General features: G+C 65.5%; 1 protein-coding gene across 1 annotated transcript; it reads left to right on the top strand.

Annotated features, from left to right (window-relative positions):
* Positions 1-2,377: 2,377 nt before the first annotated feature.
* Positions 2,378-11,353, top strand: ITGA3 (integrin subunit alpha 3). The gene is made up of 5 exons (XM_051640088.1): positions 2,378-2,589; positions 9,025-9,146; positions 9,252-9,334; positions 10,377-10,626; positions 11,235-11,353. Exons 1-5 carry the CDS (start codon positions 2,396-2,398, stop codon positions 11,351-11,353), a joined length of 768 nt encoding a protein of 255 aa, XP_051496048.1. The 5' UTR covers positions 2,378-2,395.
* The last annotated feature ends 336 nt before the right edge of the window (positions 11,354-11,689 follow it).

Genomic DNA, 11,689 nt, shown 5'->3' on the forward strand with positions numbered 1-11,689 from the left:
GTGCCCCTCACAGAGCAGGGGGGGGGGAGCTTTGTCACCCCCCAGATACCCCGGTTGGAACCGCCCCCCCCAACCCAACAGTGCCAACTGGGGTCCCTTCTTGTCGTCCTCCCCGCACCCCCCCGCCCCATCTCTGTCAAAGCGGCGGGAAGGATGAGGGAGGGGGAAGGGGGGGACCCGGAGCTCTGCCCCCCCCCCTCCTCCTCCATGGCCCCCCCAGCATCCTTGGGAGGACGGTGCCACCTCGTGGTCCTTTCTGGGAATGACACCTCCCCTTGGGTGGTGACCCCACCTTTGGGTGCGAACACCCCCCCTTTTCAGGAGCTAATACCGTCTCCCGGCAGACAATCCCCTTCCCTGGGGGTTAATACCCACCTTGGGTGCAAACACCCTCCTTTGAGTGCAAATACCGTCCCTTTGGGTGCAAATTCCCCTCCTCTGGGTGCACACCCCCCCCGCTTTGGGTGCAAATATCCCCTTTTGGGTGCAAACACTCTTCCCAGGGTGCTGCCCCCCACGTCCCTGGGAGCTCCTGGGTGGTAACCCCAGCTCTAGGGTGAACCCTGAAACTCTGGACAAGCCGGTGGGCACGGGGGAGGGACCCACTGCTCCCCAAAATGTCCCCAAGTCAGGAGAGGGGGCCTGACCACCTGGCCAGGGTTTTTTGTCCCCATGCTGTGCCACCGACCAGAGACCCCCAGGGAGACAGAGGGTGGGATGGCAGCCAGCCCGCTCTGGGGGACACTGGGACAGGGACTGGGGGTGGGGGACAGGGGGCGAGGAACAGAGCTGCGTGCCAGCTGGCAGGGCTGCCCTTGGGACTGTCCCCTGTGCTGTCACTCTTTCCAGTGACATTGTGAGCTGAGCAGGGACACCGGGGCGGGGGACACAGGACATCCTGCAGCCCCCCCTACTACCCGGGAGGGGTGGGGCGGTTCCCACACCCACCCACCCACCCACGGGTTTCCTGGCACGGGTGGGAGCAGCGCGATGGTTCCCGGTGCCCTTTTGCCAGAGCGAGGGACCGTGACCTTCACCAAGGTTGGGGACCTTGAGCAGCCGCCGCTGCCACCTCTGCCGAGAGGGAAGCGCTGATGCTGCGGCTGCAGCCGCGTTCCCCAGGGACATCGCGGTGTCTGTGTCCCCGGGGTGGGGTGGCTTCCCCCAGTGGTCCCACTCTGGGGGTCCAGCCTTGACCTCCTACCCACGGCCAGACCCTCCGGGGGGGGGGGGGCGGGGTTGGGGTGCGGTCTGTCCATTCAGTCTCCCCTTCACACCCAGCCCCTGGGGACCACCCCTCCCCCCCCCCCCCATCTTCACAGCCACCCCCGGGGCTGCAGCCCTGAGCACGCACAGCGGCGGGAGGGTCCCGGGAGCCGGTACCGGGCAGCCAGCCGGCATTCCCGGCGTTCCCGGCCAGACAGACGCCGTGGGAGGCCGGGGATTTTCTCTCTCCCGTCCCGACAGCTCCGACCTCCCAGCGGGGCACAACGGGGGGCTGAGCTCGGGAGTGGGGGTCCCGTTCCAGGGGGTCCCCATCCCATAGGGGTATCCTAACTTGGAGGTCCCATCCTGGGGGGGGGGTCTCATCCCTTGGCGGGGGTGGGGGGTGATCCTTGAGAGTCCTATCACAAGGAGTCCATCTCATGGGGGGGTCCCAACCTCTGGGGGGTCTCCTCCCGAGGGGTTATTATCGAGGGGGGGGTGGAGTCTGATCCTTGGGGTTCCCATCCCCGGGGGGGGGAATCCCATCCTATTGCAGGGGGTCTGATCCTCGGGGGGGTCCGATCCTTGGGGGGTCCGATCCCATCACGGGGGTGCGAGGTGGGGGGTCTCATCCACGGAGGCCCCAGGATGGGGTGGAGGGGGGCGGAGGGGGAGGTGTCTCGTCTCGGGGGGCGCTGCTGGGGTTCCCATGGGGACAGCGGGTGGGGGGGGGGGGGGGTTTGCGCACGTGGGTCCCCACCAGCTGGGTCTTGTTTGGGTTCAGTTTTAATTCGGGGGGTGGTTTCGCTGCGTGCGCAGCTCCCCGCGTGTGCGGGGAAGGGGGGGGGCGGGGTGGGGAGGAGAAAGGGGGGCGGGGGGGGGGGGTGCGTGCACGCGCAGGTGTGGCCCCGCCTCCCCTCCCCGCGCGCGCACGCGCGGGGCGGCCCCCTCCCCTCAGGTGCTGGGTGGGAGGGGTGAAGAGGAAGGGAGGAGTGGGGGGGGGGGTGTGAAAGAGCTGAAGGGGGGCGTTCAGGGGGGCGGGGGGGGATGGTTGGTGTGCGGCCCCTTTAAGGGGAGTGCCCGGAAGGGCCCGCACCCCGCCCGGCCCCGCCCCCGCCCCGCAGCGCACCGCACCGGCCCCGGTGGGGCGCGGTCGTGGCGGCGGCTCCGGGCGGGCCGGTGCGGGGTCATGGCGAGGGGCCGGCGGTTGTTGCTGCTGCTGTTCCCGGAGCTTCTGTTCCTGCTCTTCCTGCTCTTGGGGGTCGTCGCCGCTTTCAACCTGGATCGCACCTTCCCGGTGCTTAAAGAAGGCGAGACCCCCCGTGGGTTCTTCGGCTTCTCGGTAGCGCTGCACCGGCAAACGGAGCGGGAGGAGCGCTGCCTGTGAGTGCGGGGGTGGGGGGGACAGTGAGGGGAGATCCCCCCGTGTGGGTGGAATGGTGCCCCCCAGCCGTGGAGCGGGGGGGAGGTGGTCCCCCGGTGGTGTTCCCCCCGTTCGTGGGGGGGAAGGGTTTCTCCTGTAGGCGTGGGGGTCCTAATACGGGAGGGGGAGTGCGTGGGGTGGGGGTCCTGAGGGTTGGGCAAAGGTCCTGAGCCTGCTCTGGCTCCTGTGGGGGTAGGGGTGCGCCCGGGGGAAGTGGTGGGGCTTTGGGTGCAGGGAGAGGGGTGTTCTGGGGGTCTAGGTGCTGAGGGGGGTTGTCGTGGGCGGGGGAGGGGTCTCTCTTACCCCAGAGCCCCCCCCTCTGCATAAGGGGGAGATACAAGCTGTAAAACGGGTGGTTATCCCCTGCTCATAGCTTTGCTTCCCACCCCTTTATTCAACAGGGTCCCATCGTGACCTTCGGGCTCCCCCCTACCCTTATTCCCACTGTGGGGTCCTCGAGCAGGACCCCAGTGACACGGGTCGGGTCTGGTGGCACAGCAGAGACATGCCGTGACACCTCTGGTGGGCACGGAGCCTGGCAGATCCCTTGGGAGGTGGGAACAACCCACACCTGTGGGGTCCCGGCTGGGCACCGCCTGTCCCGACCCTCCCGGGGACGGTTGCAAAGCCCCTCGGGTCCCCCCCTCCCCGTCTCTTCAGCCCGGCTCCTGACCAGGCTCCGTCCCCCACTTCTGCCGGGGGAGCCCCGGGAAACCTGTTGAACTGTAGTTCCTGCAACTGTTCGTTCCTGCTGCCGAGCGAAGCCCCAACAAAAGCCCTTTTCAGCCGGCGCATTCCCCGTGCGATCCCGCCGCTGTCACTCGCCGTGCCCCCCCCGTCCCCTCACCGAGGGCACCATCCCCAGCTCCCGTCCCTCCCTGCCCGGGGGAGCTGCGTGTTGCACGTCGAGGAGACAGGCACAGGTCTTGGGTTGCTGGGTTTTTTCCCTCCCTGGAGGGCACAGGTTTTTTTTTTTTTGCTGGCTCACCCTCCGGTAGGATTCCTGGCTGCGGGGCGGGGCGGGGGGGTCCCTTCGGAGAGCCCGAGGGTTCCCTTATTTCCCCCCGTGCCTGGGGCAGAGGGCCCGGCGGCAGCTGCTGGACGGAGGGACATGCTGCTCCGCATTCCTGAGATGCATTTCAGCCGCTGGCCCCGCCGTGGGATGTCTTGTTGTTGCTCCTGTCCAGGAGGGAGCGAAGCTGTTCCCCTGCGGAGCAGCCGCGGGGGTGCGGGGGTTCAGCCGGGACCCCTTCCTGGATCCCATCCGTGAGCCAAGTCCTCCTGGCTCGGGTGGCACTGGAACAGCTGCTGGGGGCCCACCAAGGGTCGGGGACGTGGAGCCGACCACCTCGTCTGTCCTCCTGAGGTGTTGGCAGTGGTTGTTGCTTTGTCTTAGGGGGTGTTTAGGGGGGCTCTGGCTCTAGCGGGGGTTTGTGTGTCCCCCCCCCACCCCCGGAACGGGCCCACGTGGCCCGTGCGTGTCTGAGCGTGATGCTGGCGAGGCTCCCACTTTCCACACGGGAATGGCTTTGGAACTCTGCACCCCGGGGAGGGGGGGACGGAGGGGGGGGGATTTGCACCCCTTTCCCAGGGGTGGGGGGCGGAAGGGACCGGACCCTTGTGAGCATGGCGGGGCCATGTGGTTTGACCCCACTGCCCCCACCCCCCGGGGAAGCAGGGGGGGAAGGCAGCCCTGGATGGGCTGTTCCAGGTGGATGTGGTGAGGTGGGACAGGCACAGGCGTGTGTGTGTCCCCCACCCCCCCCGGCTCCCCCCATCCCATCCCGGCGCTTCCCACCCGGTTCCCCGCCGGGTTGCGGGGCTGAACCCGCTCCCTTCCCTCCACCCGGCGCGGGGGCGGGGGGGGGAGACTCCCCTGCCCTTTGCTCGCAGGTGCAGGGGTGGGGACAGGAAAGGGACGCTTCCTGCCGCCGCCGTCCCCAACGGGGAGGTGTCCCGGTGCTTTTGCTTCTCTTCTTTTTTTTTCGTTTTGGGAGGGGGGGCTCGGGCTTCAATGCTTGGCCTCGCTCCACGGGATGAGGCTGCGAGAGGTGCAGGGATGGCCGTGGGATGAGAGGGATGCTCTGGAGTGGGGATACCATTCCCGGCTTCCCGGTGGGGTGGGGAGAGCCCCACTTCCCGGCTGGGTGCAGACCGGTGTGATGCGGGAGCTGTGTGTGTGTGTGTCCCCTCCCTCTCCACCCCCGCCGTGTTTTTCATGTCCCGGAGCTGTGCCCATGCAAAGGTTTGTTTGCTCGCTCCTCCCTGGCCCAGGTGAAGGAGAGGTGGAAGCCGTGGCGTTATCTGCTGCCTGAGATTAAGAAACTCCTTCGGCTGCTTGTGCCGGGTCCAGCCGCTCCCGCGGGCTCGGACTGAGGGGGGGGGGGAAGGAGTTGGTCTGACCGGTGGGATCCCGTGGTGCCAAGAGAACCTGACCCGCGTGGGTTTGTGGGGGGGTCTCTGAACAACGTGGGGAAACTGAGGCACGGTGCGTGTCTGCCGCGGAAGCTGAGGGCCCCGTCTGTGCAGCGCCCACAGCTGCAACCTTCTGGGTGCCTCAGTTTCCCTCCCGTGCGTGCGGGAGCAGGGGTGCTGCCCCAGCCCTTGGGGTCCTTCCTTGCTGGTCCCGATTGGCTGGTGGGGAGTGGGAGCGCAGAGCCGGCTGAATTCCCAGCTTTCCCTCCCCCTCTCCCGGATTTTTTGCTGATGGGCGGAGCGGGCCTGGCTGTGCTCCCCCCCCGCCTTGGCTGGGGGCCGGCAGAAGCCGCGGGGTCCTGCGGGGCTGCGGCTCCTTGGCAGGCAGAGGGGGACGGATGTGGCGGGGCCGGCGTCCAAGGGGTCAGCCGTCCATCCCTCTGCTTTGAGGAGCTGTCTCCCCCTCTCCCACCTCCTTTCCAACCCGGGCATCAGCCAGTTTGCTTGCTGAGGGTTCTCTGGAGAAGATGATTATTGCGGGATCCCCCCACACTGCAAATTTGGGGGAGTCAGGGTGGTTTGGGGCTGGCCCAGAGCCTGAGGGGGTGGACTGTGCTGTGGACGTGCCTTGGTTGCACACCTTGGGGGTTCAGGGGGGTTATTGTGGAGAGATGTCAGACCTGGAGCATCTTCCAGCCTCGGCATGAGGTGAGGTTTGGGGTGCGAAGCCTTGGGGAGGGTCCCTGGGATCACGGATGGGGTGGGATGGAGCAGGATGGGGGCTGTGCCAGAGGTTCCCTGCTCTGCCCTCTCTTCCCCTCCTGTCTCTTGGTGCTCTCCCCTCTGAAGTGTGTCAGGAGATGGATGAGGAGCTGCGCTCACTGCCCAGCTGCTCCCTGCCTGGCACCCACCCTGGTGGGGAGGAGGGCTTGGGGGGAGCACAGCCCCCCATTGCAGAGCCCCTCAGGGCTGAGCCCAGCCCCCCCCAACACTCTCTGCTCCCCTGGCTGGTCAGATTCTCCTTCTCCATCCCCATCAGATCTCCCCGCCCCTAGGGGTGGCTGTTTTGGGGCCACTCAGTACCCTGGTACCCCACTGCCATCCCCCTTCCCTGGGTCGGCCAGTGTCTAGACACCCCCCCCAGCCCCCTCTATTTTACCAGGGTTGATTAAGGCTTTACCAGGGCTGCTTGGGACGGGGCACGGCCTCGCATTCCTGCCTCCCTCCCTTCCCAGCCTCCCCCTCTTGCTGCTGTTTGTGCATCCCTGCCTTTGCTCGGCTGTCAGAGCACAGGGCCTGGGCTGAGCCTTGTGCCCCTGCCCGGGTAGAACCAGTGCCTTTAACTGGTCCCAGTCTCCCCAGAATGGGAATCCCAGCATCCCAACTCCTGGTTTGCCTAGGTCTGGAAACAGCAGGGCTCCATGTGACACCTTGGATGGGGGATGCCTGAGCATGTTTCCCTCCTTGTTCCATGGGGGCTCTGAAGCCCCCAGCATCCTGTGGACCCCCCGCCCAGGAGCAGAGCCTGCGGGTGGGCTGCCTTGCTGGGAAGTCTTGGCTGGAGGCAGTGAGATGTTGGAGCCACTTGGCTTGGGTTGGCTCCCACCCCCCTGGGACCTGCAGGGCATGAGGAGCAATGGTGGTCAGGAATGGATTTGCTTGGAAATGGGGGTCTGGCCAAGCCAGGACCACCCGGGGAGGCTGGGGGTGAGTCCCAGCTGTGGCAGCCCCCAGCAAGGAGCCATATGTGTGTCCCTGTCCCCAGGAGCTGTGCTCAGGGTTGGGCAGCACCCCAGGGCTATGGGTGTTGCTAGGGTTTGGGGGGGGGGGGGGGGGGGGGGGGGCACACAGGACCTCCCCAAATTCACTCTCCAGCCCTGAGTCACAGTGTGGCTGCCCTGACTCACTTCCCCTCCAGATAAGTGGGGACAATAGTGCCCCTTGTGTGTGTCCCCCCATGTGCCTCAGATGTACTGGGGGGGGGGTGTGGGGGGGGTGGCAGGAAGGAATCAGAGGGGCAGATTCCTTTGTGCCAGGCTGGAAAAAGGAGAAATCGGACATTCCCCCCCCCGCCGTGTGCTTGCCTTTGCACCTGGGGTGGGGGGTGTGTCCCATTTTCGGGGGAGGGGGGCATGCGGATGCACCGGCATCCCATCCTGGAATTCTCTGGGGGGAGCAGACCCCCCCCTCATCCCCTTCTTTTGGGGGGGGGTTCCTTGGTGGCTGAGCTTCCCCGTCCGTCGTCGTTTCCCGCCCCCTCCAGCCCCACCTGCAGCATCTCGCTGAGTCAGCCGGAGCAGCGATGCCTCCGGCGGTGCCCGTCACCGGGGCTGGGGGGGCGGGGGGAGCCCGACGTGCCGGGGCGGGGGCTGCCTGGGGCCCCACATTCCTCCTGTGTTTGGGCTTTGAGTCAGCCGCCCCACCGCTGCCCGGGCACGCCCGAGTTCCCCGGCCCGCACAGCTCAGCTCTGCCCGTCCCAGCCTTCCCAAAGCTCCTTCCCGCTAGCGGCAGGATGGGGACAATAAGGGACAAACCAGCCGGACGTGTCCTTGTCCCTTGTCCCTAGGTTTGGCCGCGCTGAGAACTGACCAACTCGTTACCCCAGCGCCTTGAGATAAGGACTGGGTGGGTTTGGGGGGTTGCAGCAGCTACCTGGGTGACTTGCTGTGGGTGTCCCCGTGTCCCCCCCCCCCCCCCCCCGGTCCTGCCTGCGAGAGGGGACACGCTTCCTCTGCTGGCACAGTGTGACCGTGCCTCCTCCACGCCATTGTCCTCGTCATCTCAAAGGACTTCCCGGCGGAAAGGCTGGTCTTTCCGGAGCCCCCCGGGCACACCGGGTCCTCCTGCCACCCCTCCAGGGGCTTTGGATCCCCCCCCCACCTCCAACCTCTTCCCTGGGCGGGGAGGGTGCGTTTCAGGTGGATGTTGGGGTCCCTTTGGTGTCACCCTAAACCCCCCGGGGGTGAACACACGTGGTGTTGGGCTGTGAGTGGCTGCATCCAGAGATGCCAGCGTCCCCTCCGTGACTCAACTGGCATATCCCTGCTCCTCTGGGGACCTGAGTCACCCCCGGAAGGGTGCTGTGACCCCCCTGCTGTTGCCTGGAGGTGGGAAGGGTGGGGGGAAAACACACCCAGCCCCGTTCTTGAGACGAAGGATGCAAGTGGGCTCCTCGGATCCCCTTCTCCCCGGGGTCCCTCTGCCTGGTTCTCCAACGTTCCCTGCCATGGCTCTGTGGTTCTCCAGCATTCCCTGGCATGGACCTCTGGTTCTCCAGCATTCCCTGGGAAGCAATGGAGGGGGGGGGGGGGGGGGGGGGGGGGGGGGGGGGGCTGTCTGCCGGACAGACCACAGCTGTGCTGCAGAGGCCCCGGCCCCGCCGCCGGCTCAAAGGTTGGCCCCGCCACGGAGGGTGTTTACACAGCCCGGGATGGGGGGGGGCGGGGGGGGGGGGACCCGGTGCCGGCGGCTGCTGGATCCTGCCGAGCCATTCCCTGCTTGCCCGACCCCCTGTGCCAGGTTTGGAGGTGTCAGCCTGACCCCCCCCCCACACACACACACGCACAGACACACACGCTGCCCCCCCAACCCAGGGGGGCTCAGCTGTGAGGTTGGGATCAGGTCCTGCAAGGAGCGTGTCTGTGTGTGCATCCCCCCCCCCCCGGAGGGGGTGTCTCTCCCTTTGTGACCCTCCACCATGCTTGTGCACCCCACTTCCCAAGGGGAGCCCCCCTCCCCAATCTCACTCTGGGTTTGGGGGGGGGGGTTTCCCTGCCCCCCATCACTTAAGGGTGCCGAGGGGTGACACACTCCAGGGAAGCAGCTCCCACCCCCCCCCCCCACCAAGCACCTCTTGGCCACCATCGCACCCCGCTGCCCTCACCCCTGGCTTTGCACCCCCAAAATAAAGGCGTGAGGGGTGGGTGAATACTCTGCCCCACCCCACCCCCCCACCCCCCTTTCTCTCTGCCCCCCCCAGGCTGCTGGTGGGAGCCCCCCGAGATGCAGAGCCAGTGAATGGCACACGGACGGGGGCTGTCTACGCCTGTCCCCTCACCGCTGCCACCAGGGACTGCCAGCGCCTCGACATCGAGCTGAAGAGTATGTGGGAACCCCTGAAACACCCCAGAACACCCCAAAACACGGGCGGGGGGGGGGGGGGGAAGGGAACACCCCCGACTCTCACGCTGTCTCTTCCTCACCCAGGTGAGCCAGACAAGGCCATCATCGATGACATGTGGCTGGGGGTGACAGTGGCCAGCCAGCGGCAGCCGGCCGGGAGGGTGCTGGTGAGTGCACCCCCCCCCAGTTCTTTGCACACCCCTCCCCACTTCTTTGCATGTGCCCCCCCCACACCGATTCCTTGCACGCACACGTGAGCTGCCACCTCGCACGCCCGCGCAAGGGCCCCGTGGAGCTGCTGGTGCTTTCACGTGGGCCTTGCACGTGTCCCCAGCGCGGTGGCAGCAGGCGGAGGCGCTGCAGGAGCTCCCCTGTCACCTCCCTGTCACCTCCCTGTCACCTCCCTGTCACCTCCCCGTCCCCTGGGGCAGAGACCTGTGGGGTGACTGGGTGCACTGACCCCTCTTCTGGGAGGGTGTCGTGGTGTGGGTGGACTGAAGCTCTCGGGAGCATCTCAGATGCACTCAGGAGCATCGTAGGAGCATCTTGGATGTTCTCGGTATCTCAGGAACTTTTCAGAAGCATCAGGGGAGCATCTGAGGAGCATTTTGGATGCTCTCAGGATCTCGGGAACATCTTGGGAGCATCTTGGATGCTCTCAGTGTCTCAGGAACATCTCAGGAGCATCTGAGGCGCATTTTGGATGCTCTTAGGATCTTGGGAACATCACAGGAGCATCTTGGGTGCTCTCAGGAGCATCTCAGATGCTCTCAGTGTCTCAGGAACATCTCAGGAGCATCTCAGGAGCATTTTGGATGCTCTCAGGATCTCGGAAACATCTTGGGAGCATCTCAGGAGCATCTCAGATGCTCTCAGTGTCTCAGGAACATCTCAGGAGCACCTCGGGTGCTCTCAGGAGCATTTTGAATGCTCTTGGGAGCATCTCAGGAGCATCTTGGGTGCTCGTAGGAGCATCTCAGATGCTTTTGGGAGCCTTCAGGTGGCAGGACAGTATCTTACCCTATAGCCCATCCTAGCCAGGACACTGCTGTGACATTAAGGTCACATACACACACCCTGACAACAGCATCAGGGCAGAGGCAGCACATGGACGGGTGGCCTGGAGGAGGAGGGCTCTGTCCCCTCCCCACACACACCATTTTTGGGGCTACCACAGGTGCTGAGATGGGTGCTGGGCTGTCCCTGCAGGCCTGTGCCCACCGTTACACCAAGGTGCTGTGGTCGGGCAACGAGGACCAGCGGCGGATGGTGGGCAAGTGCTACGTGAGGGGCAACGACCTGCGCCTCAACCTGAGCGACGAGTGGCAGACCTACCACAACGAGATGTGCAACTCCAACACCGACACCGACGAGACCGGCATGTGCCAGATGGGCACCAGTGCAGGTTTTGCTGCCAACATCATCTACTTCGGGGCACCCGGCGCCTACAATTGGCAAGGTGTGTGAGCTAGAGGGGGTGCCAGGGGCTGCAGCCCCCTCCTTTGGGGGTCTTGTGAGTGTTGGAGAGTGTAGAGGTGGGATGGAGCAGCTCTGGAGACGGGCTGGGAGAGTTGGGGTGTTCAGCCTGGAGAAGAGGAGGCTCCAGGGAGACCTTAGAGCACCTTCCAGGGCCTGAAGGGGCTCCAGGAAAGCTGGGGAGGGGCTTGGGACAACGGCAGGGAGGGAGAGGACAAGGGGGATGGATGAAAACTGGAAGAGGGAGATTGAGGTGAGACATGAGGAGGAAATTCTTGGCTGTGAGGGTGGGGAGAGCCTGGCCCAGGCTGCCCAGGGAAGCTGTGGCTGCCCCATCCCTGGCAGTGTTGAAGGGCAGGTTGGATGGGGCTTGGAGCAGCCTGGGCTGGTGGGAGGTGTCCCTGCCCATGCAGGGGGGTGGATCTAGATGATCATGAAGGTCCCTTCCCACCCAAACCTTCCCATGATTTTGGTTGGAAAAATCATAGAATCTTTAAGGTTGGGAAAGACCATCCAGTCCAACCATCAACCCAACACCACCATGCCAGGACATGGTTTAGTGGCCCTGAACCCCCCACCCCCCCGTTGCAGGTACAGACTACATGCTGCAGAGGGAGATGTGGGACCTGCACGACTTCTCCTACCCCAACAAGAAGAAGGGCAATATCTACATAGGTGGGGGGCAGCAGGATGGGGGGCTTCCCCCTTAGGGGGTTGTGGATTTAGGGGGGGCTGTTAAAAGGGTTTAGAGGGGCTTGGAGACCCTCCTCGATGGGGGGTTGTTGAGCAGGGGGGCAGGGGTGACACCCGGGTGTTTGGGGGGGGAGAGAAAAAGTGGGATGTGGGGAAGCAGGGGGGATGTGGAGGGGGAAGTTGGGTGTGGGGATGGGGGGGGACTAGGGGGGAGGTGGAGATGGGGGTGGCAGTAAAGTGGGATGGGGGGGACACGCAGATGAGGTGTGGGGATCAGAGGAGGTGGGGGGGGTAAGCGGGGTCTGGGGAATGTGGAGGGGTTAGGGGGGATGTGGAGGGGGTAGGTGGGGTGT

This window comes from Apus apus, chromosome 25 (assembly GCF_020740795.1).
Source record: "Apus apus isolate bApuApu2 chromosome 25, bApuApu2.pri.cur, whole genome shotgun sequence".
Lineage (NCBI taxonomy): Eukaryota > Metazoa > Chordata > Aves > Apodiformes > Apodidae > Apus > Apus apus.

Coding starts and splice junctions, on each gene's coding strand:
- ITGA3 (XM_051640088.1), top strand. CDS start 2,396: ATGGCGAGGGGCCGGCGGTTGTTGCTGCTGCTGTTCCCGGAGCTTCTG. Junction 2,590..9,024: donor GAGCGGGAGGAGCGCTGCCT/GTGAGTGCGGGG, acceptor TGCCCCCCCCAG/GCTGCTGGTGGGAGCCCCCC. Junction 10,627..11,234: donor CGGCGCCTACAATTGGCAAG/GTGTGTGAGCTA, acceptor CCCCCGTTGCAG/GTACAGACTACATGCTGCAG.